Source organism: Electrona antarctica, assembly GCF_951216825.1.
Source record: "Electrona antarctica genome assembly, chromosome: 8".
Lineage (NCBI taxonomy): Eukaryota > Metazoa > Chordata > Actinopteri > Myctophiformes > Myctophidae > Electrona > Electrona antarctica.
The window spans coordinates 19,408,419-19,435,992 of NC_136789.1; the positions used below are offsets into that span (position 1 = coordinate 19,408,419).

At 42.3% G+C, this 27,574-nt stretch overlaps 2 protein-coding genes across 2 annotated transcripts in view; one reads left to right on the forward strand and one right to left on the reverse strand.

Moving 5' to 3' along the window:
* The first annotated feature begins 1,917 nt into the window (after window positions 1-1,917).
* On the forward strand, window positions 1,918-8,467 carry LOC306927822 (uncharacterized protein). The gene is made up of 4 exons (XM_079507675.1): window positions 1,918-2,055; window positions 5,122-5,286; window positions 6,185-6,376; window positions 7,251-8,467. Exons 2-4 carry the CDS (start codon window positions 5,232-5,234, stop codon window positions 7,367-7,369), a joined length of 366 nt encoding a protein of 121 aa, XP_079363801.1. The 5' UTR covers window positions 1,918-2,055; window positions 5,122-5,231; the 3' UTR covers window positions 7,370-8,467.
* Window positions 8,468-11,869: 3,402 nt separating this feature from the next.
* Window positions 11,870-27,574, reverse strand: part of LOC306928649 (rab proteins geranylgeranyltransferase component A 1-like) — a gene marked incomplete at its 3' end in the record, with an annotated part of 48,823 nt that continues 33,118 nt past the window's right edge. The window contains exons 12-19 of the mRNA XM_079508919.1: window positions 26,470-26,577; window positions 24,755-24,818; window positions 22,279-22,375; window positions 20,423-20,521; window positions 16,061-16,206; window positions 13,956-14,237; window positions 12,562-12,704; window positions 11,870-11,882 (exon numbers count right to left, since the gene is read on the reverse strand). Coding sequence (XP_079365045.1) covers window positions 11,870-11,882; window positions 12,562-12,704; window positions 13,956-14,237; window positions 16,061-16,206; window positions 20,423-20,521; window positions 22,279-22,375; window positions 24,755-24,818; window positions 26,470-26,577 — 952 coding nt within the window. The remainder of the gene's footprint in view (window positions 11,883-12,561; window positions 12,705-13,955; window positions 14,238-16,060; window positions 16,207-20,422; window positions 20,522-22,278; window positions 22,376-24,754; window positions 24,819-26,469; window positions 26,578-27,574) is intronic.

Below are 27,574 nucleotides of genomic sequence, written 5' to 3' on the forward strand. Positions count from 1 at the left end.
CTCTGTCATTTCTCAACCGTTTCGGACGCGGGGTGGCTCGCCGGAATCGGGCCGGCACCCTGAGTGCGTTCCTGTGGGTCTGGAACCCCCCCCCACACGGAGTTGCACCACTTACTTCACACGGGTGTGATTTGTTTGACCGTTTTGGCTGCTGTGAAATTCTCTCTTCCTTCCTTCCTTGACTTCCTTATTGACATCCCATTGTACCGCCTCCAGCACCAGGGCTGGCTAGCTGCGCGTCCCTACGTTCCTGCCTCTGATCTGCTCTGTCGCTGCTAGCCAGTTCCGGTGCTGAGGCGGTACAATGGGATGTCAATAAGGAAGGAAGAGAGAATTTCACAGCAGCCAAAACTGTCAAACAAAGATTAAAAATACTTAAAGGCTTCTGCGCCAAATGAAAATTTGCTGAGGTTTCCGTTGTCTCCTATAGCAGATATATGCTTCTTTTGAAACATCTCACCATCACCCAAAGGCCGCAGCACGGCCTTTTCTGACGGTATGTACGTCTGTATACGATTTCGTGTGGAATAGATGCACAGGGACCCTCCGTAAAGTAAACATCCAAATGTCAGAAACTTTACGGGGTCCTGAGAGGGGCTAGATTGCATCCAGCTCACTGATGTGCTAGTACCATGATGAAACCTTTCAGATAATTTGCCAGAAACACCAGTAATTCTAGTAGCCTATAGTTTATTCTACAGCCTGCCTACACAGTAGGCTAATGTCATTAATGTCATCATTCATTAAGTTTGGATCATACAGTCTGTATTATCCAAACGTAATGATAATACTCATTTATAAAAATGAAGTTTGGAAAGTGTATGTAGTTACAAACTACATAATATTATTGTTTTGGGGTTCCTGGACATATGAGGTGGGCTCTGGACGGTGGCTCAACATTCTCACACATCTACTCCAAAATCTGTATTATCAGGTTAACAGTCTCTTATTTACCACGCCTATAAAAGCCACGGTCCAGCACGTGCATGCATGGGCGAACCAAACAATGGCAATGCTTGTCTCTGTATACGTTCCCTGTCGACATTAGCTGCTATATTAGCTTGCAGCCTGTGCTGTGCTGTGGTCTAAATAGGAAAACGCACTCTTACCAATAAGCGACAGGAGAAACACAGCGATGCAGTTGCACCCGGTAACCATGTTAACCACCATGTTATTATGGTGGTGTCATGGTTCCTGTAATATAATCACATGCATGGTGATGGAGGACGGTGGACTCTATAACTCTATATATGGTTAGGTGACGTCTACTCTAGACGAGATAAAAGCACGTCTACGGTAGCCAATTATAATAACAACAGTGTTCGCGCTGACAGCCTTGTCTCTGTTGCGTTGTCCTATGGTGCCCTCCTGTGGCCAAGAATGATGCGGCACGGCAGCCTCAGGCGAGTTGAGTTGAAGCTTTTCTCTTCGCACGCAGACGAGGAATGAGTTGTTGAAGTGGGTTTAAAATTGGCTGGCTCAGACTGTAATTTATTAATGTACATTACATGAACACGAGGTCAAAAAGTCATATTATCTGCTAGTGGCCAAATTAAGTATTTTTGGGTTTGAACTGTAACCCTATAAGCCCAACATGGGAGCATAATAATTAATTGACAATCAATATAATCAATCAACATCACAAGTTGATTTAAATTGTACTGTTAAATACAAATGTACAAATAACCTTGTCCTATCAAAATTGTATACTCCAGGAAAATGATTTAGCCTATGACAATCTGTAAATGGTAGCTATCATTTCCTTAATTGGTTTTGTTGGAATCGTTCAAAAACTTTAATTGGCTATTTTCGTAATTTTAGCCATAGGGATCGAGGGAAAGAAGGAAGGAAGGAAGGAAGGAAGGAAGGAGTGTATATTGAGACTGCCCATACACTGTCGTCATTTTTCTCAGGCATGCTCTATCAGCTGACGGGTGAAACTGCAAGGACTTGTAACAGTTCAACAGAAAAGGCTGCTTTACTTAATCCTACGATAACCTGGACGAATAGAAACGCATATTGAACCATTAAACACATCTTCGAATTCTACTGATGGTAAGTCTGGGGGGAAAAATGCCCATAAAGCTGTTTCCTAATCTATCCTTTTAAATCCATATTTACAGAGTCCGAAGTCTACTCAATGCAATTATGTTCTGGCCCAGTTTATGGAGTTTACCAAATTGCTTTACCAAATTGGGCTATTTGGGAATATAGACAGCAGCAATTTGTCAAACTATACTTGGCCGAATCTGGGGATTAAAGCTCAAATAGCTTCGCAATTAGGCTATTACAAGGACGAGCTGGTTTGTGTAGCCTACTGTTATGTGCCTAAGGTGCAACAAACAAAGTAATTTAACTGGAATGGATGTCAAAGTCAAGTATATGCTATTTGCATTTGTCATAATTCTGTCTGTATTAAGAAAAGGTGTATACTAGGACTATAGGCCTGCCTGTGTATTGTAACCTACACATTGTAACCTGTATAGTGTAGCCAAGCCTATACACTATACAGGCAGCTCTGCAAAAATCTGGGAACACTGTTTACTGTTTAGACATACAGTTGGAGGCCATCGATATTGTCCTTTTCTTTTCGCAAAAGGACAGTTAACCCATTTTGGGCGGGAACCCCTTTTGGTGTTTTAAACATTGTTATAATTTAGCTATTGAAAAATAGCAGATCTACAAGCGAGTGGCGCGCTACGAGCTTGTAGGTCTGCTATTTTTGAAAAATCGTGAAAATATTTATTTCAGAAAACTGGAGGATTTAGAAGGATTTTTTTTAAATTTTGAGGTCAGGCCTAATTTGGTCAAATGATAAGGGACAATATCGGTGGCACCCAACTGTATAATATAACCAAAAATAATTCCCATGCATGCATGCATGCTAACTGAACTAAAACTATTGTATTTTTACACTCCACTACAATTATTTGAAATCTTTAGTTACTTAAACGTAGGCTACATTAGCCACTATTTAAACTTTGGCTATTTGAAAATAGCAGATCTACAAGTTCACAACATGTCGCATCCATGACGCATTGTGAACTTGTATGTAGATCCGTATACCTTCAAAATATTTCTATACATTTTAATACATAGAAAACTACTTTTTACTTTGAGTAGGCTACTGAAGTATATGCCAGTGATACTTTTGCACTTTTACTCAATACATTTTGAATACCGTATACAATAACTTGTATGCCCCCCCCCCCCACACACACACACATACACATACACGTACACACACACACACACACACACACACACACACACACACACACACACACACACACACACACACACACACACACACACACACACACACACACACACACACACACACACACACACACGCAGAGTCACAAGGCAGGGGGAGAGCTGTCACTTGTTATGTGACAAGGCTTCCATTCAGCATGGTCAGACAGACAGAAAGACAGACAGAACAACAGGACAGGAGCTGTTGTTTGGACGGTTAAAACCTCACAATGCCATCCATCACATGACTCGGCACACTCCTGACCCAACAGTCTGGGTCAGGTGACTTTATACCTTCCCCCAAATTACTTGTTGTTGTTGTTTGCATTAGGGTCTGAGGATGATGCTCAAATATGTTGGGGTGAGTGTGGTATAGCAGAAGGGAGATTTGCAAGTCAATGGCAGCCTGTGCCAATGCATTGCACTAAACGTGCACGCACACGCACACACACGCACACGCATGCATACGCACGCACGCACGCACGCACGCACGCACGCACACGCACACGCACACACACACACACACACACACACACACACACACACACACACGCATTGATAAATGCATTTTATATATGTATTAGATGTATTCCCATACTTTTGTTCTTGCCTAATGTAAATCGCTCTGGATTAAGAGCGTCTGCTAAATGCCTAAATTGTAAATTGTATAGACCTGCCTGGACTCCACTGTGAAATTTCTCCATGACATATCTTACTGCAACAAGTACAAGACAATGGGTAGGCTACTACTATACCAAACTGAAGGGTTCTGAAGTGTTCTGGTGGGCATCTCACTAACCCTTTCATTCTACCCGCCTAATATAGGTGGTTAAGTAAAAGATGTGAGTACTTTTTTCTGCCACTGGTATCTGGGATTGTATGTTTGGAGTAGCCTACCCTACAACAATAATATTACTGACATGGTTGCTAAGCATCTCATGTTCTGGGCACTGCACATAACTCAATATAATGTCCTCAGCAAGCATAACAACAAACTCAACACAGAGATGGTGAGTTTTGTTTTTGTCCTGACCAACAACCAACCATCTAACCACCAACCAACAGACCATGACTCACTCACCGTCAGTCCAATTTTAGCAATTTAGCTGACACTCTTAATCCCAGTGGGACGCCACAGTGACTGCAAGAGTATAATAGGGTATGTTCACCACAGATTTCAGTGGTAGTCATAATAGAGGGTATGCGCATGACATCATCATGATACCTGGAAGTTATGCAGGAACGCCCACTGAGTGGCAAAATACTACTTTCTCGCCTTGACAGCCCATACATCCAAACAGAAAAGTCCTACAGTATATGTACTTTGCCACCCTCTATAATAGAGGCACACAGTCCAACCAGGACTTCAACCCTGGTTGTTGGAGAGCCCTGGTACTGATGCCTGTCTGTTATATTGGGGCATGAATTGGAGGAGAGGGAGAGGCAGGGAAGGAAGGATGAAGGATGTTAGACCAGAGCTCAAGCAGTGAGAGGGGGGGGGGGGGGGGGGGGGTGCAGTGGCAGAAGTTGTAGGAAGGTAGGAATGACAGAGGAAGACAGTGCTTTTATCCAAAGCGCTTTACATATTGTGCATTACATTCACCCATTCACACACACACATTCATACACCGATGGCAGAGGAAACCATGCAAGGCACCAACCTGCACATCAGGAGCAGTTTAGGGGTTCAATGTCTTGCTCAAGGACACTTCGACACTAACTCTGGGGTAGCTCGGGTTCAATCTGGGAACCTCACGGTTTTCGCCATCCTGCTGTTCCACTACCGCCCCTGTCTGTTATGTGGGTAGCTTTTTGTCTTTAGATTCTATCATTAGTTTGAGCTTTTCTGTTTCCTTTCTTGTCTAGATCCATCTGGATTCATCCATCCAGACACAACAGCATCATCCTTGATTCCTTGTGGTCCTTAGCTCTTTCTGCCTATTCACCCATCTGTCCATTCATACATCCATCTCCAGATGAATATTGACAACCCTCCTCCCTACGGCCCATCGGCCCCTGGCTTCCCTCAAGGTACCAAGACCCTCAACATCAAACTGCTTGTTGCACTCCTCACTACATTTCAAATCCCCTTTAGTGCTTCTTTCACCAAGTTATTTTCATTGCAATTTTGGAATTGGATGATATTTGTCAGTTATTTCGCTGAAACCAAGGAGCACTGATAGTTGCACTGCTAACAACACTTCTCCTGCAAGTTAGTGGTATTACTTGGTAACCAGGGGTCATCGCCATGCTGGCTAAATTGTAGTGGGCTTTTTTGTCAAAATTCTATGTTTGCCATGGACATACAAACGCGTACACAAACACATGAAGAGCTATCCCTAAATGACTGTTAGAGGTCTGTAACTCTAAGAGATATGGGGCCCTTGAAAATAAAATGTCTGAGAACCCCTGTCCTAGTGGACTCCTAATGTGTCATAGTAAATCAGTGTCATTACACATTCTGAAGACTGACATTCAGTAATTGGGACTTAAAACATAAGAACATTATAATGGTGTGTAAAACAGAAAATCTAGAATTTGCCATGGACAAAGCCAAGTCTTGCCACGGACACATTTTGTCCATGTAAGGACATATTGATGTCCCCTGGTAATAATGGTAACAAGCTGCTACCAGAAAACCGATCCCAAGAATCTTTGTCACAGGTTTAAAGAAGTGGGTGAAAAGTGTTTCCCTACTGTATATAGAATTAATTAATGCATTACCATGCTTGTTTTTCCACCTCCTTGTGTTTCTCCTCTTAGCAGTCTGACCTCTCCTTGTTTTTCTGCTATAGTTTACTGTCCTCTCTTTTTATTTATTTTAGCATCTAGCACAGCAGTCAGATCTCTCAATGTTTTTCTGCCTCTTGCAGTCTGACTTCTTGTTGTTCTGCATCTAGCAGTCTGACTTCTCCATGTCTATCACCAGGCTACAACCCCCAGCCAGGTGCTTATCCCGGTTACCCCACCCAGGGCTACCCTACCACAGGTTACCCACCACTACCAGCTGGGTATCAGGGGCCCCCTGCGCCGTACCTTTCTCAGCCAGGTTACCACCAGGGCTACCAGGCTGGCCCCATGGTTTGCCCTGCAGCGTATGCAGTCCCACCCAAAAATACAGGTACTGTGCATTTATTATTACTAGAGTGGTGCCCGTTGGAGCCTCTACAGCGGTGCCCGTTGGGCACTGGCCTACTTGGAACGATGCAAGTTGGAAATGCACGCCCCACCCAGATGATGTCTGTGTCCCTTTTATGCCCACATATGGAGTCTATTATATGCAGATGTCAGAATGATGTCAGAACAGGCCAGCTCCATATATGGACCCTGGGCAGGGGCCGTGTCCAGAGCCTGGGCAGAGGCCTTTTTGGGGCGGTTCTGGACAACTGTGGGTCCGACCGACTCGACACCGGGCACTGCACCCCCTGTGGTGGTATGGAACGCGTGTCGAATTTGAAGTCGGTGGGGCGAACGGTCCTCGAGTTACGTGGATTACACACAGACAGATAGACAGACAGACAGAGAGACTTGGTGCATTTATAGATAGAAGATATTATGGTCAATTTGCAACACTGTAATGTGGATGGGACGATATGAAAATTACATGTCGGCAAAAATAATTGTGATTAAGGACAATATCACGTTTATCAAAATATGCTTTAAGCTTAATGCTTAAAACCAACCATATCCGATCTACAAGCTCACTACGCAACGCATCGGACTCGTTAGCTTGTTGTAGATCTGCTATTTTTGGCAAATAGATTTGTGTCGAGTGAAATAAGAGTGTACCAAAAGCGCTCTTTACAGGCAAGTATAGAGGGTTTAAGTATAGTACTGAATGATTAATGTGAGCATTTTTTAACCACTATAAACAATAATAATGATTATCGTCTCTCTTTCCCTCTTCCCCTCTTTCTCTTTTCTCCCCACTCCGTCTCACCTTTTCTGCCTCTCTCCAACTCATCCATCATCCACCTATCCCTCGTTCCCTGCAGTCTACATGATGGACAAGCCACAGGAGCACCACGGTGGCATGGGAGGAAGTATGGGAACGGCTCTCGCCGCCTGCTGTGCGGCTCTCAGCTGCTGCTGCCTGTGGGACATGTGTCATTGAACTAGCGAGCCTAACGCTGAACCCTGCCATGCCAGTCCCCTCCCACCCCCCCATTCTATTGTATAACGTAATGTAATGAAATGTCAGGCTGCTCATGATGCGTCAGGACAACATTCCGTACTCGGTCAACTGGAACCTGCTTGTGAAAAGTCACTTTGGTCAAGAGGTGTAGACATACTGTAGATGTTTCTGTATACATTTTTAATGTAACATTATAACTATCACCTTGTGCCTTGTTGAGAAAAGTCAGGAAAAGACAGGAATATGTCACGTACACAGTACCTCACTCAGCTTGTATGTGAAGGCCTGGCCACTGAATGTCATGGGTTTATACGGTAGTTACATGACCGAGGGAAGAATAGCCATTTTCTCCAAGCTATTGGAACTCGCATAGTGCATACACAGCTGGAAGTATAGGACCATTCCTTCATTTTTAGAATAGATCAATAGAATAATGAGACCAGTAAGTATCTGTTCTAAAAGTCCTCTGATGCGACAATTAAGCAGTAACAGTTAAGAAAAAGGCAGGTGCGCTTCCTCTAGATGCCTTTTAGTTTAGGCAGTGGGTGCTCAGCTATACATATAACAAGATTCAGATACCACAGAAAGTGGAAGTCTGGCTCAAATAAACATTCATATTTATTGCTTGGTGCGTTTTGGCCTCAGCCTTACTCAGAGCAGATTTAAAAAGTGGTAAGGCAGTAACAGTCTTGGTGCTTTGGGCTGTGTGCTCTCAAGCCAGCAGGATCAAGTTTGACTTCTTCACTTTGCTTGTACTGTTTGACCAAGCTGCTACACACACTGTTTGATTTGACAGGCGTTAGATGAAAGATAGTGAAAAAGGTGTAATCAGACCGGTTTTGAGTTCTTGTAGGCCTTCATTATGTTAGTGAAATAGAAATAGAATAGAAAGTGGCCTAATGACAGTTGTGTGTCCTCCATTATACTCTGCTACCACCTAGCAGGTCATTTCACTAATTAGTCCCCCATTGCTCTCTGGTTTTAGGTGTGCTACTTAATTAAACCATCTGGTGTAATGTTGTTATGGAATACAAATAGAAGTCAATGCACTAATAACACACAACACCTTGCCCATCGTGCAATCTTCCGCCGCAGTCTGAAAACCCACCTTTTCAGACTCCATCATGGCCCATAGCACTTACCCTACCCCCTTAGATAGCGACTTAGATAGCATTTGATACAGACTTTTAGCATGTTATGTAGACAGCACTATAATTGCATTGTATGTAGTCATAGCACGTCATAGTACATATGTATAGCTTAGTATAGCATATATATATAGTTTATATTCATAGTCATTATATAGATATTCCACTGTTACGTTCTTAGCTTACGCATGTTTCATGATAAATGCTTTTTATATATGTGATGTATTCCCATGCTTTTTGTTCTTGCTTAATGTAAATCGCTCTGGATTAAGAGCGTCTGCTAAATGCCTAAATTGTAAATTGTAAATTGTATGACCTAACATTCTCAACCAAAATGTTGGAGGTGCATGAAGCCTATTAGAGTTCACAATTCATGTTTTCATAACCACGTAAAAGACACACACACACACACAAAAACACACCTGTATGCATCATGCCTGTCGAACGTTAATGGCCATTGTTGATTATTGTACAATTGTTTTTGCACAGTTATGATGCCTTTGTCTGTTGCAGTGACACCTAGCTTTATCAATATTAATAAAACTATTATGTTTGAATATCACTGGTTAGTGGTTATTCATGTTTCAGTGATGCTGGGACTTGTTTACCTTGAAGTACCCAGAGTTTCCTGCAACAAAACTGGCCATGCTAGTTAAGTGATGTTATAAGCGCATACTGTATGCTGTGCGGCTGTTTGGTGTAATTGTTAACGTGTATAATAATGTGATACATTTAGTCTGAGAGACCATGTTTCAGATTGGGTTGTTATTTGTTAACCACTTAATCCGTGTCCCAATTCATGTCATAGTAGGAGTCACATTTGGTGAAAATGGGCCGTAAATAACTGATCTACCAATAGTGTCTGTTTCGGCAGAGATTTGGTGTAAAGGTGAAAAGGGGAGGGAGATATACTCCTTGGTGACACCATGCAGTCAACAAAGTAGGCTATATAGGGTTTAAGTGGTTAAAAAAATAAAAAATACACAAGCATTGTATATATTTTAGTAATGAAATATGCAATGCACTGCAGTAGACAAAACACATCTGTCCATAACCCCTCCTGTTTTCCACCGAGGCCAAATCTTTTATCAATTAATTCCTGACCAATCACAACATACATGGAGTCAGACTCTGCTGGAGCATAATGGTTGATCAGGACTAAATTCCAGAGTCATTTCAATAGTGAAATACAGCAAAGCTATTGAGACCTGATAAGCCATGACCTAACACCTCAAGTGTCATTGGAACGAGTCCATCATTATTGTTGCCATAGCCCATAACTGAGCAGCAAGAGCAGTTTGTAGTCAAATTATTATTACGTATTAAGTACAGGGATGAAACAAGCAGTAACCTATACAGGCCACAAGATGTCACTATAGCACTTTATAAATATGAACTTCTTGTATTATAGGCCAGGGATTCCAAAAGTGGGGCGCAAGCACATAGCCTACATGTATAAGTCTGAGTGGAAGCACATAGCCTACATGTATAAGTCTGAGTGGAAGCACATAGCCTACATGTATAAGTCTGAGTGTGCACCCCTTGGGGTACTTGAGCCGCATCTAGGTTGTGCGCAAAAGCAAACATTTAAAGGTGGTTTAAATGCATGTAATAATTACATCATTACAATTTTCATGGGTTTTCATGCAGTAAAAACATGCAAATAAAACATTTCCTTTGTAATCTTTGGTAAAAGAAAGAAAGTATAATAATAATAATAATAATAATAATAATAATAATACACGGCCCCTCACAGTTTGAAGTTATGATTTGTATAGGAAATATACTCATGTCTGATAACATGAATATCAAATATCTAAAAACTAATTCAATAATAATAATAATAATAATAATAAGACTTTATTGTATAGCATCTTGCATGACATGAAATGCAGCTCAAAGTGCTTTACAGAGCAATGGAGAAGAAAAGAAAAGAAAAGCAAGGCATACAACATTAAAATAATAGCAGTAATCCAATACAGTGAGGAGGACATCAATAACAAGGAATTCAAAAGATCAACTAAAAGCAAATCAAGCAACTTAAAAACTGTCTGGGGTTCACAATAGCCTGAGTAGACGATAAAACATTTCTTAAAGTGGAATATCCCTTTAATAAATCAATTCATGTAGCCTACCCGAAGAGCACTTCAGCTGCAATTTCAGTCATTTTAATTAATGTAATTTAACGTGGCTAACAGTATGACATGATGGGTCTCTGCCATGTCTTCACCCTTCCTCTTTGCTATATTTAAAACAAATGTAAAGCACAATAAAAGTGCTTTTTGCTGAAATGTGCTATGCAAATAAAGTTGCCTTGCCTTCATTGTAATTAATTAGCACATTTGTGTGCTCTCTTGAATAGTTAGTTACATGTTGTGATTATTTGTGCATGTTTGATGCCTTCAATGTGTCTATAAATAGTCCTTTTTATTTCAAGGAGTGAAGGTGCATCAGCCTCATTGGGACTTAAAAGGGTGTGCAATGCCTAAAAAGTCTGGGAACCACTGGGTTGTAGTCTATTATTACTGAAAATTACAGAAATGGAAATAAGCAGTACATTTGAAGGCCACAGGATGTCACTATAACACTTGATGTCACTTTATGAACTACATTTATGCTCCCATCACATCAGCAAAAGACATGATGCCAATAAATGCTCCACAAAACACTTCCAAAATAGCTTCTTTTGTATTTTATCCGGTCGTGATAGCCAGCTCTCTTGCATTTAGATGCATTTTTTTTTTTTTTTGGCTTTCGCCTTTATTTTACATTTTTTATAGAGGGACAGACAGTAGGCTGACAGGAAATGGGGGAGAGAGATGGGGGAGTGACCAGACTCGGACTACCGGCCAAGGTACCTGGACCGCTGAGCCACGGCCCAGGCCTAGATGCACTTTTTGTTTGTTTGTTTTGGGCTTCTTTTCCATTATTGATAGATACACAGTAAGTTGACAATACAATTAGTCCTCTCTGACACCCATAGTCCCTTTAACAGACCAGCCCAGCAGGTAACAATCCATTTCAAAATAGCCTATACACAAAAGACCAAGATTGTTTTAAAACATTTGTATAATGTATTGGTATATTTGTGCAGTAGTAGCCTAAATCGAAATGCATATTCTGTATATTACAGTATGCTGTATACTTTAACAAATAGAGGCACGGTGAAATACATTTCAAATGGGTATTATTTACATGGGGGTTATGTAAATGATCCCTGATGCTGAACCTGTCACTCAAGAGCTCCTCCACGCACTGAGACGCCTACAGACAATACAGCACAAAATCACATTACTACCGTAAAATGACAGTAAATACCATGGAACACTGTCTACCTGGGACACCTTCACGCATGCGCACACGCACACACGCACTCACACACACGTGCATGCACACGCGCGCGCACACACACACACACACACACACGTCTGAATTGTTACACTTGTGAGGACTTGAATACCGCTATGAATGACATATTTTCCATTTTTATAACCCCATACTTAGATGCGTGCCTGAAATAGCCAATCTACAAGCTCACAACACGTCATACAGCGATGTGTTGCGAGCTTGTAGATCTGCTATTTTCAGTGCACAAACTAAGTATAGTCAGGCATAGCTCCGACCCCGAAATGTAACCTCTAAATGCCTCATCCTAACCCCAACCTGAATCTCTTCCCAATTGTAAACTTAACTCTAAAAATCGTTTTTTTTTACCATCAAAGAACCATTTCTATTCATTCATTCAAATCTTTATTTATTCTCGAAAGACACTGAGGTAATTGCCCTCATTTGCAATGTCGTGGAGATACATCACAGTACGATTTCATGTTCACATCAATGATTAAAACAAAACTATTGTGAGGACTACTTGTGGGGACATTTGTAATGCTGTAATACTATACATTCTCTTTGTATTACCACAGTGATCAGGGATGTGCGTCATTGAGTGTGTGTGTGTGTGTGTGTGTGTGCGTGTGTGCGCGTATCATACCTCCATGGTGTGTATCTCTGGGCACTTGGTACCCTTTTTCTCCCATCATGCCTCTGTGGTTGCCCAGGAGGATTGTGGGGAGTGCGGTCCTTTGCTCCAGGACAGTGGGTGTCAGCATGGGGTCCATGCCAAGGTCCCAGTGGGGAAACCAAACACTGTTAGCTCTGCTTTCAACCTGACATTACAGTACATGCTCAGGATGGAAGGGAGAAAAACACATTGATTCTCACATTTTAGCAGCAGTGGAAAGTAACTACATGTACTCAAGTACCATTTTGTATTAGTATTCTCTATACTTTTACATCTCAGGGGCAAATATTGTACTAGTCCACTACAAAACATTTTAAACTTTAGTTACTAGTAAGCGTTTCTACATTGCAGTATTGACACTTTTTCCACCACTGCATTTTAGCACAGTTTTTTTTAAGTCAGTACGTGTGAAGTGCAATTTACAACTACCAGATTATATTTCGTTAGGAGAAACCAGTCAATAATAAGAAGGCCATAATGATTGTTTGTGTTGAAGCTTTATTTATGGATTTCCTTTTATGATTTAGAATAGAGTAGAAGCACGGTAGAGTATGTATCTGTGCAGCGAGTCTATGAAAGGCTCATGCGTCTGTCGTTCATCATCACCCAGACAACCGTGACATCTTTACACAGTGACAAAATAATAGAAGCAAAATAGAAACACCGAAATAGAAAGGCCACAGTTCAGTTAGAAACAAACACACACACCGTAGGCATGCACAGTCACTAACTCACTCACGCACTCACTCACTCACTCATTCTGACTCACGCACTCACTCACTCACTCAATTCAATTCAAGGGGCTTTATTGGCATGAGAAAACGTACGTTAACTTTGCCAAAGCCAAAGCCACTGCACGCACATGTCAGAAAATATATCATTGGCTGCATTTGTTATAAATACAATGTGACAAAATACTCCAACGACTGGAAAGTCACAGTCAAGTCATTTCTCTTAAATGAAACGATATGAAATAAAACACGACCCCCTGCGCAAACATTAGAGACACCATTTAGGAGATTCTCTAGCAGAGTTGAGGCTTGATTTTGTGCTACGCAAAATCATTTGGCAAAAACAAACAACGATAAAGTACAGTATACATGAATACAAAAACATTTGCCCAAATAAATAACAGCCAACGAGATGATCGCTCAGAAAGACCTTCCAACAGCTGACCCAGAATTCCCTGCAACAGATTTTGGTGTCTAGTTTTACAGGTGTGTGTGTGTGTGTGTGTGTGCATGCGTGCGTGTGTATGTGTGTGTGTGTGCGTGCGTGGTCACTCCTCCACCGGAGGCTCCTCTTGAATCTCTTCCCCCTTCCTGTCCTCACCCTCCTCCTTACTCTCCTCTCCTCCCTCTTTCTCCTCATCCTCCTCTTTCTCCTCATCTCTCACGGTCTCCTGCTCCCTCTCCTCCTCTCCGTCTTTCTCCTGCGGCTCCCTCCCCTCCTCTCCCTCCTTCTGCTCTTCCCTCTCCCCCTCTCCCTCCTTCTGCTCTTCCCTCTCCCCCTCTCCCTCCTTCTGCTCTTCCCTCTCCCCCTCTCCCTGTCTCTCCGCCTCCTCCTCCAGTCCTCCCGTTGAGGAGGTGTTGTCTCCGTCATAAATGATGTCTTCGGGGTTTGGAGCCGGGGGACAGAACTCCTCATCTGGAAGAATCTTCTGGAAGATGGACTCCGCCTGGGGAATTAAGAGAAACAATTAAATGAACGAGAGAGACAGAGAGACCATGGGGAAAGTCAGCCTTTTATAGTATTACAATTTCCACAAGGATTCGTACATACCCATCATGGCATGGGTACAGAGGTATTCTAGTCATGTTATGGGTTCGGTCCTACTCTAAATGAACCCATTAGGACATTCTACCTCTACATCCTTTTAAATCAGTACGTTCTCAAACCTTTTTGTAATTATTAAAAATTATTCAATCACCTTCAAGATTTCTCAAAAATGTTAATACAAAGCAGATCTACAAGCTCATAGTTAAAGTGCTATCATTTAGCGGACATGAGCAACACATTAACAACTACTATACTTGGTCCATAATACAGGATGTTAAACGTGCCATCTGCTACTTTTGAATAGCCAACACTATAATCTAAAATGACACAGATGCTTTCCCAGTTTTAACAGGTTCAAAGCAGTGGTGGAAAGTAACCAAGTACATTTGCTTAAGTACAATTTGGAGGTGTTTGTACTTTACTTGAGAATTCATAATTTCCAATACTTTCACTTCTACTCCACTACATCTCGACTCCAAACATTGAAGATTTGTATACAATTGATAACTTGAAATGGGACATTCTGCATAATGAGTACCTTTACTTTTGGTACTTTAAGTACATTTTGATGCAAATACTTGTGTACTTTCACTCAAGTACATTTTGAATTCCGGACGTCTACTTGTAACAGAGTTATTCTATATTTCAGTATTGATACTTTTATTTAAGTAAAACATGAGAGTACTTTTTCCACCACTGTCTATCCATTCAATGTGTTCACTTCAGGCAGAGTGAAAACTACTAAACTCATGTCATAGGTTCAGAAGAATCTTTTCAAATATATATAAATATATATTTTTAACTGTAGGAAAAGAGTGTGCTGGTGTCCATAAGACCAGGGGTTCCCAAAGTGGGGTCCGGGGACCCCCAGGGGTCCTTGAGGGAGTTCCAGGGGGTCCCCAGTTTAAATGATAGTTTGGAATCAAATGGACCCTTATGGGTCTGTAACATTTGGTCCATTTGGTTCCATTTGTACACTCTCAGAGTTAAATTAACATTGATATTATAATATAAATTGGGGTCCCAGAGATAGAAATGCCATTAAATGGGGGTCCGTAGACTAATAATGCATGTCAAACGTAGGGGGTCCTTGAAATTAAACAGGTTGAGAATCACTGCTAGAGCCGTAAAAATCTTCTCTTATGGGGATCCCTGACATATCTCTTCAAATGGGGGTCCGCGGGCTAATTAGTGTCAATTTGGGGGTCCTTGACATGACAGTTTGGGAACCACTGCATTAGACAGTGTGTAGACTATACTATAGGTCTGGCCTGGGCCATGGCTCAGTGGTCCAGGCACCTTGGCTGGTAATCCAGTCTGGCAGTGTGCCCCGACGGCCTTTACTGCATGTCTTCCCCCCATCTCTCTCCCCATTTCCTGTCAGCCTACTGTCTGTCCCTCCATACAAAATATAAAATAAAGGTGAAAGCCAAAAAAGAAAAGACTATACTATAGGTGTAACTCTGACCAGGGATATGGGGTGTTAGTGACCATTAGACACTGTGTAGACTATGGTCTAACTCTGACCAGGGCTATGGGGTGCTGGTGACCATTAGACAGTGTGTAGACTATACTATAGGTGTAACTCTGACCAGGGCTATGGGGTGCTGGTGTCCATTAGACAGTGTGTAGACTATACTATAGGTGTAACTCTGACCAGGGCTATGGGGTGCTGGTGACCATTAGACAGTGTGTAGACTATACTATAGGTGTAACTCTGACCAGGGCTATGGGGTGCTGGTGTCCCAGGGAGGCGTCCGGCCCGGAGCAGACGTGCACGTTGGAGGGCAGGTCATAACTCGCTCCCTCCACCGCCGAGCTGTCAGCCATGTTGAAGTACATGCACCACAGGACAGAAGGACGGCCCTCTAGACGCACACACACACACACACACACACACACACACACACACACACACACACACACACACACACACACACACACACACACACACACACACACACACACACACACACACACACACACACACACACACACACACACACACACACACACACACACACACACACACACACACACACACACACACACAAATACAATCAAAGTCAGACAGCAAAAATATTGATAAAAAATATAGAAAACAAAAATTGTTTCTCATGTTTCAAGACAAAATGTTGGACCGAAAATGGATTTGAAAACACATTTGGAACCACAATACAATTGCAACAACAAAGTTTGACAGACAAAATAAGTAAAGCTGACACTAAAGGACTAAGATGTGTGCCCTGATGATACACTGGCTTTTATTGCATTTTTATTCCACCAACTCAATGTATGAGCCCCTTCTACATTGGTACTGTAGTTGGTCCAGTTCTCCAAATAAAAGGGGAAGAAGAACATGCATAACATTTGTTTTCTGGTTAGCCGTCATTACTTGCACAAGCAGAGCGTGCAAGTACTGCGATCGGCTGGGTATGTACAGTATGTATGTCGGTGTTGTCCACCGGCCAAAAAGAGATGTACTGTATGTACAGTATGTATGTCGGGGTAAGAATGGTGGTCCCTTATTGGCTGTTGTTGGTGACGTAACTACGGTATGTTTCAAGGTTGGTATAAGGTCAATAACGGGTCTAAAGGATTTAGAACAGCCGTTGTAATAGACATTAGTTAGTAGCAGTATTTGCGTGCTCTGCTTGTGCACAAGTAGGCCATGTATGGCCTACTGTACTTGTGTGCAAGGCACAAGTTGGCACTTCTGACTTCCAGAATGCATTTCTAGTTAGTTAAATTTGTATATTGACAATATTGCTGACACACCAATCATTTCGGCACCGAATAGTGATTTTGATAAAAGCTGTAGCATAGAATCCAGAGAAAACACTGCACTGAGTCATAACTGCTAGCGACCCCTAGAGGCTGTGGCTACTCCTTACACCAGTGGTTCTCAACCTGTGGGTCGGAACCCCCAGGGGGGTCCCCACATGACAGTGAAGTGACCATTTAAGGACTTTTAAGCCCTTTTAATACCTGAAAGAAAGAAAGAAAGAAAGAAAGAAAGAAAGAAAGAAAAGAAAAAAAACTGGTCAAACATTGACCGAATTGTCAAATAAAATAAGTATAAAAAGAACATTTTATTTTTCTACCAAAATGGTTTGAAGCCGCCACGCCGGCTGACCGACACTGGCAAATAGGGCCCAGTGCTCTCTCCTAGCGGGGCTAGAAATGCATTATTAGAAGGACGGGCAGTTCAACACCACTCCGTTTGTCCCTGCCAGGCTTCCATTTGTCTGTCAATTTGACATTTTAGTGAGCTTAGCTAAATAGCTACCCAGCATGCTAGCTATGTCTCTGATGGCGAGAGGACGGAGGGAAGAAAGAGAGAGAGGTTTACAAGTCTGTTTCTAATATTACCCTTTAAAAATAATAAGGAAAAAAGGAACAGAGAGAGTGAGGGAGAGTGGAAAAGAGAGAGGTGTCCGTTGTAAAATGTCAGAGTGGCCATTAGTCAAATGTCAATTAGAATACAGGTACGTTTAACTGGAACACTGTTTGACAGAGTTTGATATATTTAGGATAGCAGAAGAGAAGAGAAGAGAAGAGAAGAGAAGAGAAGAGAAGAGAAGAGAAGAGAAGAGAAGAGAAGAGAAGAGAAGAGGAACGGAGGAGAAGTAAAGAATGTGAAAAGAGGACAGGAGGGAGAGGAGAATAAGTGAAGGGAAGGAAGAAAAGAAAGCTAGAGAGGGGAGGTGTAGCAAGACGAATGTGGTTTTAAAATGTCAGACACACACACACACACACACACACTCTCTCTCTCACTCAGGAGTGTCACACAGATGTGACAAATGTCAGATTAGCATACAGCTGCGCTCTGGGTGGCCACACACGCAGAGAAAGTGAGAACCTGCCCGAGAACAGACCGATTCCCACAAACCGTCTGTTGCTCTTCATTCCCTTTGTTTCCATCTCTCTCTCTCTCTCTCTCTAGAGCTTGTATTTTTTTTTTTTTTGGCTTTCGCCTTTATTTTATTTTTTTATGGAGGGACAGACAGTAGGCTGACAGGAAATGGGGAGAGAGATGGGGGGGAAGACATGCAGTAAAGGCTGTCGGGATCGGGAGTCGAACCCGCGGCACACTGCCAGACTGGATTGCCAGCCAAGGTGCCTGGACCACTGAGCCATGGCCCAGGCCCTCTCTCTTTCTAGAGCTTGTTAGTCAGCCAAGTCATCTAAAGACTGATTTATACTTATTTATACTTTGTTTAAATCGTTTGGCCAACGTAGAGTACAGGTAGCTGTTGAGATTATCTGATCTACAATGGGAGGTTCCAGCGTGTCTCAAGCCAGGTTCAGGTTGGTCCTGTGCATCTCAGGAGCAGGACGTGTGAGGCATGAAGAAAGAAGGCACCGGAGAAAACTCCACAAACATCTTTGCCATTAACGCCGTTAATAAAAGAATGTCTTCAATTGTCTGAGTTTGCCCCGGTGCCTTCTTTCTTCTACAAGCTCAAAACGCACCACATTGATGCAGTACAAATTAAGCATGACTCTACAAAGACAAGAAAACTATCCAAACAAGAAAATAACAAAACGTAATTATTATACAACATTCTACACACTGTAACACATAAAAGGTGTACACCTCAGGTTTACAGTTGATCACTGGTTCCATTTCTCATACTCCACTTTTAGCAATTACTTTAATATTTGGCTCATTTGGTTATTTTAATAACAACTAGAAAGATTTGGTCAGCAGGGCACGTCCACCAAGGAGAAAGCTTGTCCACAGTGTTGTAGTGGCATGTACACTGCTGCATCCTCTTTTGGGAAAAGGTTAGATTCAATACTGTTCCATTTTTATTATTATTTAAAAACAAAGGCGAATAGCCGACCTACAAGGTCACAACACGTCTCAATGTGACGAGCTGTGAACGTGTGGGTCTGCTAAATTCACTACATTTGTGTGACACTCGTATGAGTGAAGAAGTAAGGCATTATTTAAGAAAAAATCACACCCGTGTGAACTGAGTGGTGCAGTGACGTCACACACTAACCATAGCAACCATGCTCACCTGTGCGTGTACCACGGGTACACGCAGGTACACGGGTACACGTACAGGTACACGGGTACAGACAAAGCTGGTTGTTGGAGTGGTTTGCACCACTCAAAAACATAACATTTTGAAATATGGAGATACAAGGTTTCTACCCGACAGTGACGACATACGTGCGTGTGCGTGTGCGTGTGCGTGTGTGTGTGTGTGTGCTGCGTTGCATGCATATAATCTCAGAGGTTGTTCACATTAGAATTACAGGGTATGAAAAAAGAATACTTCTGCAGACAGAGAAAAAAGGGAGGAAAGGATCGAAGGAAGGAGAAAAGGAGGGAGAGATGGAGGACTGAGCACTGGTGCAGAACAGGTCAGAAAGAAAGTTACCTGGATGGTTATTAGATTATCGTTCATTCATTCATCAGAATGAGTGAGAGAGAGAGAGAGAGAGAGAGAGAGAGAGAGAGAGAGAGAGAGAGAGAGAGAAAGAAAGAGAGAGGAGGCACAACGATGGAGAGAAAAGATGAAAGCTCGTAAAACTTGACCTAGCCATGACGACCATGCAGTCTTATGCAAAGGTTAAAATTTAGATGCCATGTAATTTAGACAGATGCCAGGTCCATTCATTGACCTGGCATCCCATAGGCTGTATAGTGTACAGATTATTTAGGTTCTGGGTTTACCAGACCTAGATTACGGAGGCACTACTACACTGTCTCTCTATGCAATAGATGTATATGTGTTTACCTTGCTTAATGTAAGTGTAATATCCCTAGTAGGGTTGATATAGTTGTTAGAAATGAATTGCCCCGGACGGTTAGCTCAACCGTCTGGGCACCTAGGCTGCTGATCCAGCCTGACGATGTGCCGCGGGTTCGACTCCCGATCCCGACGGCCTTTGCCGCGTGTCTTCCCCCCCATCTCTCTCCCCATTTCCTGTCAGACTACTTTCAACCTATCAATAAAGGCAGAAAAGGCCCAAAAGATATCTTTAAAAAATAAAAGAATTGAGTGTGTGTGTGTGCGCGCTCGTGCGTGCATGCGTGTGTGCGCTTGTGCGTGCGTGTGCGTGTACCTTGATCTTGGGACTCTGGCGTTTGGAATAGCCTGGTAACCACCGGCGACAGGTCTTGGTAGGCGGAGCCGACTGACTGACAGGTGAGGTGGACTAGATCTGACGGAATAAAAGATTAAATTAAACTATTAGTTGCAATAAATAAAATAAAAACAGAGAAAGATCTATCTTTCCATATACCACAACCACCTGGCATAATGATTGGCTGAAAGGCCAGGTCTAATGAGTGCCAACATCTCCTGATAAGCTGCAGTATCAAATACATATTAATAAGCATGAGCTGAACAATGAATCTGTGCTATAATGGCAATAATACACTAAAGATCGTACTAAAATATGGTGACACTTGCACTGCCTGAAGTGTGACCCTAGCACATCAGTGGCAACATCTCACAGATAGCCCTGCCTCTCATGTATTATTGCTTAAGTCTTATCAATCCATCTTTCCAAACACAGTACTGCAAGTTCATCATTATCTTTGCCCAATGGTGTGTGTGTGTGTGTGTGTGTGTGTGTGTGTGTGTGTGTGTGTGTGTGTGTGTGTGCACGCGTGTGCATGCGTCAAGTCAAGAGCAATCACATTTTGAGTCAAGAGCAATCACCAAAGGATGGAATTTAAGGACAAAGCCAATGCTTCTGCTTTGTCTGTGTGTGTGTGTGTGTGTATTGAGATAAATAGTGTTTAGTGTGTTGTCTTAAAAGTCGTTCTGGCCTGATAGTTGAGTAACCAATCATACTGTGGCATCCTGATGATGTGGATCTGACAAGCGGAACACACACACACACACACACACACACACACACACACACACACACACACACACACACACACACACACACACACACACACACACACACACACACACACACACACACACACACACACACACACACACACACACACACACACACACACACACACACACACACACACACACACACACACACACACACACACACACACACACACACACACACACACACACACACACACACACACACACACACTCTCTCTTCCTGCTCTCTAGCTTGCTGTCCCCTCTTGCCTTAACTCCAGAAGATGATATCGTGTACATCATTTATCAGTGATCATCTTTTCTTGCCTGCTTTGCGGATTACAAATGATCCGTTCATTTCCTGCCATAGGTGGTTGATTAATCAGTTATGTTGTTTTTCACCTCAAGGACAGAGGAGGAGTTTTACGCTAATTTCTCACACGATTTCTCACTCCCCTAATTTAAAGGGAACGTCTCGCGCTGATATATGTGAAATATGTTTGTTATTAGTGGTAGTAAGGTACGTTAATATGTCATCCTGGGCTTCTGCAGATTTAAAAGTTAACTTTTTAAATGATTGCTGCTGCATTGTGCTGCATTGTGGCGCGTAGTGCAGTGGTTCTCAAAGTGGGGTCCGGGGACCCCCAGGGGTGCTTGGGGGGATTCCAGGGGCTGCTCCTCAGCCAAGTGATTGATAGTTAGGAACCAATGGACCCTTAGGCGTCTGTAACTCTGAGAGCGTACACATGTAACCAAATAGGGTCGATAACGAGTCCATTTGGTTCTCAGAGTTAAAATACTACAGTGTAGATTGGGGGGGGGGGGGGGGGGGGTCCCGGAGATCAAAATGGTATCAAATGGGGGTCCGTGGCCTAATGCATATCAAACTGGGGGTCCTTGAAATTAAATTGGTTGAGAATCACTGCTATAGCTGTAAAAAATAATCTTCTCTTATGGGGGTCCCCTGGCATATCTTTGCAAATGGTCTGTCTGCAGGGCAAGTTCTGCTGTCATGTATTTTTGTGTGCGTTTGTGTGCATGCATGTGTGTTGTTGTTGTTGTTGTTGTTGTAGTACTTACAGGTTCCGGGTATACATGTCTGGGTGGAGGAGCAGAGTTCTACCAGCCTCGCCACTGGACCACCTGGTTCTACTGGTGGAATTGACACTAAAGATACCTACAGACAGACAGACAGAGAGACAGACAGACAGGTAAAGTTTCGCCTCTCAAAACGATGTGCCGTACAAAGAATGGAATCTATGTATGAACACAGTATCTCTGCGTCTGCGTGCTTGTCCCCCACATAACTCCACAACCGTCCACCCGAACCAAGTTCAACCTTGACGTGCGTATCGCAGGGGACCCGAGGGAGTGATGTTCCGGGAAGTTGGTCGGATTGGCGGATAAGGGCGGGCAAGAACCACTGATCCGACAACAATGCACATACTGTATGGGCATATGGAGAGCTCAATGGGTCTGTCTGCATGCGTGCATGTTTGACCCGCATATCTATAGAACCGTCTGACCGATCGCCAATGACCCGATGGAGTGATGTGCCGAATGGGAAGTCAGTCGAAATGGCTCCATATAAATGGAGATCCTTGAAGAATGCACAGCATGTCTGTGTGACCTGTACGAACGATATCAGTACTATGACATATCATACTGATGACATCAGGTATTTCCATACAGTATATTATGGACATAAAAGAGACACAGACAGACGGATACAGAGATAGTCATATATGGGCATTAATAGGCAGACATACAGGATAAAGTGTTATAGGTGAGTTCGTAGCAGCTTTTTAAAGGAATAACTGACTGCGTTTCTTACTGCCAGAGGAAGGTGATTCCAAAGAGTGGGGACAGAAAGACAGTGGACAGTAGACAGACAGTTATACATTACAGACAGAAGGACACAGACACACACAGACAAACGGTGAGACGGTACCAGAGAGGGAGGAATGGAATAAGAGGCAAAAGGAGAAAGACGTCAAGTTTAACTAGGGTGGAAGCTAAACGTAAGTATGTGTGTGGGGGGGGTGTTAGCCTGCCCTGCAGTGTTCACTAATAACATGAAACTAATCTGGTTCTCGCTCTCTCGCTCTCTCTCACTCTCACAGACACACACAGACAAGATAAATGAAATATAATAATTCTCCCTGACCAAACCTAATTCGATATTTCAATATTTAACTCTCACCTAATTAGGCGACACTGTGTGTGTGTGTGTGTGTGTGTGTGTGTGTGTGTGTGTGTGTGTGTGTGTGTGTGTGTGTGTGTGTCGGGAGTGCGTGCGTGTAAGGTTGAGGCAGAGCAATTCATTTGAGGATTTTCTCGCTCTGTCTTCAGTAATTGAGATTGCTTTCTCCATTTCTCTTTCTCTTGCTTTGCCTGAATCTATCACTACATTTCAATCTCTCTCTCCCTCTCTCGAAATGATAATGATCTCAGGACTCAAAGACGATGGCTTCCTCGTTCTGGTGATGAATTTAGTCATTTCACTTTTGTTAAATGATGAAACACATTTGGACTTTTTGTCTTCTTCTTCTTTTTTGAGGGGCGCCAAACAGCTGTTGTTTTTACGTCATATATGTCTGAGCAAATCGGCATATGCATGTCGGTGGGAACCCTTGGCCAATAAGGGACCACCATTATTGATGATGATGTACGGTGATTAGAGCGCCCCTCACTTCACACGGATGTGGTTTTCTTTCTGTTAAATACTGATACTTTTACCTGTGTGCACTGTGCACGGAATCGGGTCCGGGTCGTTTCATACTCTATTACCTCGGATCCTGGGGCTATTATCATTATGTGTAGTACTTGTGGATCTGAGAAGACCTGTACTCAGCACTGACCAGTAGAGAAAAGCAAGAAGTGCTGGTGTGATGATTAGACCGATTACTGCAGCGCAATATTTGGTCAGGGGTGGCCTAAGGGTTAGAGGAGCGAATGCAGGCTGCCATGCACAGTGACATTGGCAGGGGTTTCCAGACAGCGTCACTGTCTGCAGTGCAGACAGCAGAGCAGAAGCTCTCAATGTTTTAACCATAATATTAAATGTACAATAACTAAACATAAATCTCACTTGAATTGGATTGCAATTTCTGCAATTATTATTATTATTATTTTTCTTCTTTTTTTAGACCCTAGCCGAATGGTAAGTCCACCCCTGCTGGTCAGCTCCAAGGTTTTAATGTGTGTGTCTGTCTGTGTGTTTCTATGTGCAGGGTGTTGCTGAAAATGAGCACTTGTGCTCAGCTACTACCCTGGGTATTGGGTAAATAAAGAAAAAATTATATATATATATATATATATATATATATATATATATATATATATATATATACATATACATATACATATATATATATATATATATACATATACGGGGGGAAAAGTTTAGCTGTGCATCCGTGCCAGGTTTGCAGCTGCGAGTTCAGTGACTTGGGAGAGTCACTAGTAGTTTATTATACTACACAGAAATATAGCACACTATAAATGCAATTTTAATCATAATAATAAATATGGTTTTATAAGTGCCACTGGTTACCTGTTGTTCTGATTCGCTGGGAAGAACAGAACCATCTGTGATGAGAACAACTCTGGAAATGCTCCTGGAGATACAAAGTAAAACTAATTGAAACACAGATACAGTTCGTGCATTATTACATTTGCCTATAACACTGGAGTGCCGTGAAACAAGTCCTTTTTGTGATACAACAAAAAGGACAAGTGATGTTGTGATAAACGTAACCTGACGTTCCTGGCACAGATTGGGTTTAATGCAATACAGAATATTATACAAAAACTAGTTATTATTCTTTAACATACTACTGTATAATTGGTACTTCGTGTGCACTCATTACCCAATACAGAGGCAAATTATACACACTAAAAACATATATTTGAACACATTAACTGCCAGGTATTAATTCATTATTCCGCCACTGGCAATGCTTTTCAGTGAAGACCCTTATTTTGAAGGCCCACGGGATCCGAGATGTGAACCGGATGTAAACTAAACTAATCTACATCCCAAAGAAATTACGTTTAGAGGCTCACTTGGATTACTTGCAGGTATGTTGATGTGCTCATTATTTTAGTAGTAGCCTACTATAACATTTGGACAAACGGGAAGTAGGTTAGTAGTTTTGGACACACAGTGTGGTGTTGAAATGATTTGTGTGTTTGGGACAGTGTTGTGTTACTTTGTGTCAAATTTAAATGGTGTAGTGTGTTTGGGACAGTGTTGTGTTGCTTTGTGTCAAATGGTGTAGTGTGTTTGGGACATTGTTGTGTTGCTTTGTGTCAAATGGTGTAGTGTGTTTTGGACAAACAGCGTGGTTTTGATTTGTGTCAGATGAAGCTTCATGTCAGTGTTTTTGTAGTAAAATCCAAATATGTTAATTTAAGTACTCTGGACATAAGGATATTGTTTATGTATTGGGCACAAATGCATTGCTATTGCATACCTGACAGGCCACAGTCACAAACCACAATTCCATGCTGTACTACTGATGATCAAAATAACAATTCTTCTACATTCTCTAGTTGTGTAGACTTCTTGTAAATGAAGTAATGCTGCTGAGGCTTAACAATAATTTAACTATTGAGAGTATAAAATGAAACCAAATGGACCCTTACGAGTCAATTTGTTTTAATATTATGCTCTCAAGAGTTAAAGATCTATAATGGTGCATTTGGTTACCAACTCAACATCATTTAGCTGGGGACCAGCTGAACACCTGCCCCTCAAAATGTCTCTGCCCGCCACTGTTTGTGAGTTTGTAGATAAGCTATTTTCAGTGCATGACATGCATGCTAGCTTCTATGGAATCCAAATGACTGAAATTAAATCAGTCGTGGCGACTGAGAACTTTAATGCATGAGGATAGTTAACCAGCAGTAGAACTCTGAGTTAATGGGTTGCAATTATTTGCAACAATAAAGGTCTCATGCATGACATGCTGATTTCCCCCCGGGGAAGAAGGATAGGGGAGGGGAGGAGCTGGGAGGAAAGGGGGCAGGATTAGAGGACTGTGATTCACCAGTCCACAGGCAAATCAAATCACTTTTCTGAGCCGAATTATTCAGTAAAGCCCAGACCACAGAAAATCCACTGAACGTTAAAAGCTCCAGTTTTTGGGGTGTAATTGAGGTCATAATAATAAATAATAAAAAGAAAAAATGTAGATGTCATGAGACCTTTAACTACCTAACACAAGTGAATCTAAGAGTGAATGAGAACGATTGGCTAATATTCACCTAGTGGGTGTGGCCCTTGTCTTCTGCCCTTCCCCAACATAGCCATCCTCCATGACGAAATGGCTACAGCTGATTCGCAGACCTCGACTGTCAATCACGGCCTTGCACCTAGAAGGGGGAGGGGACAACAGAATCAGCATCACGCTTAGAATTACGACTCAAATTCAGGATTAAAATCAGGAGGAGGATGATAAATCGTTTTATTTTGTCTGCGGTTCATTGGAGGAATGTTGTTTGGTACTACTGCAGTTGCTTTGACAATGCAACCCCATGGATCAGGCCCAGAGAACATAACGAACCAGGCTGTTGTTTTGTTGTAGTTTTATTTTTATGTCAGGTCCTTGACAGGCAAATCTATTATAATTGAATGACTTGATTATCAAGCACAGCTCTAACTTTGTTTTTAACTGACACTGACACTCAGATTAGAACAACTCTTCCAACTAGTGATGCACCGAATATTCGGCTGCAGAAAATATTCGGCAGAAAATGGCTACAAATGCATTTTCGGCCTATTCGGTTTCGGCCCGAATAGGCAGAAAATAGATCACCGAATAGTGTATGCAATTAATGCATTCAAAAGAGCTGAATAAATGTTTTATGGACCCATAAGTGATTATTATTCAAGTTTTGCCATAACCATTTATTTTGCCATAAATCAGGTAGCTTTATGGTACGGCCATGACAGCAATGGTAGGAAAAAAGATATATAGTATTAATCATATTCGGATATTCAGCCAACTGTTTCCTATATTCGGTATTCGGTTTCGGCCAAGAATTTCACTTTCGGTGCATCCCTACTTCCAACTTCAACTTTATGGGTTAAAATAGTCTTAGTTAAAGCTGCACTACTTTCCTGTTCTACCTGGGTTCTGAACACGGGTCTGTTCTACCTGGGTTCTGAACATGGGTCTGTTCTACCTGGGTTCTGAACATGGGTCTGTTCTACCTGGGTTCTGAACACGGGTCTCCTGTTCTACCTGGGTTCTGAACACGGGTCTGTTCTACCTGGGTTCTGAACATGGGTCTGTTCTACCTGGGTTCTGAACATGGGTCTGTTCTACCTGGGTTCTGAACACGGGTCTCCTGTTCTACCTGGGTTCTG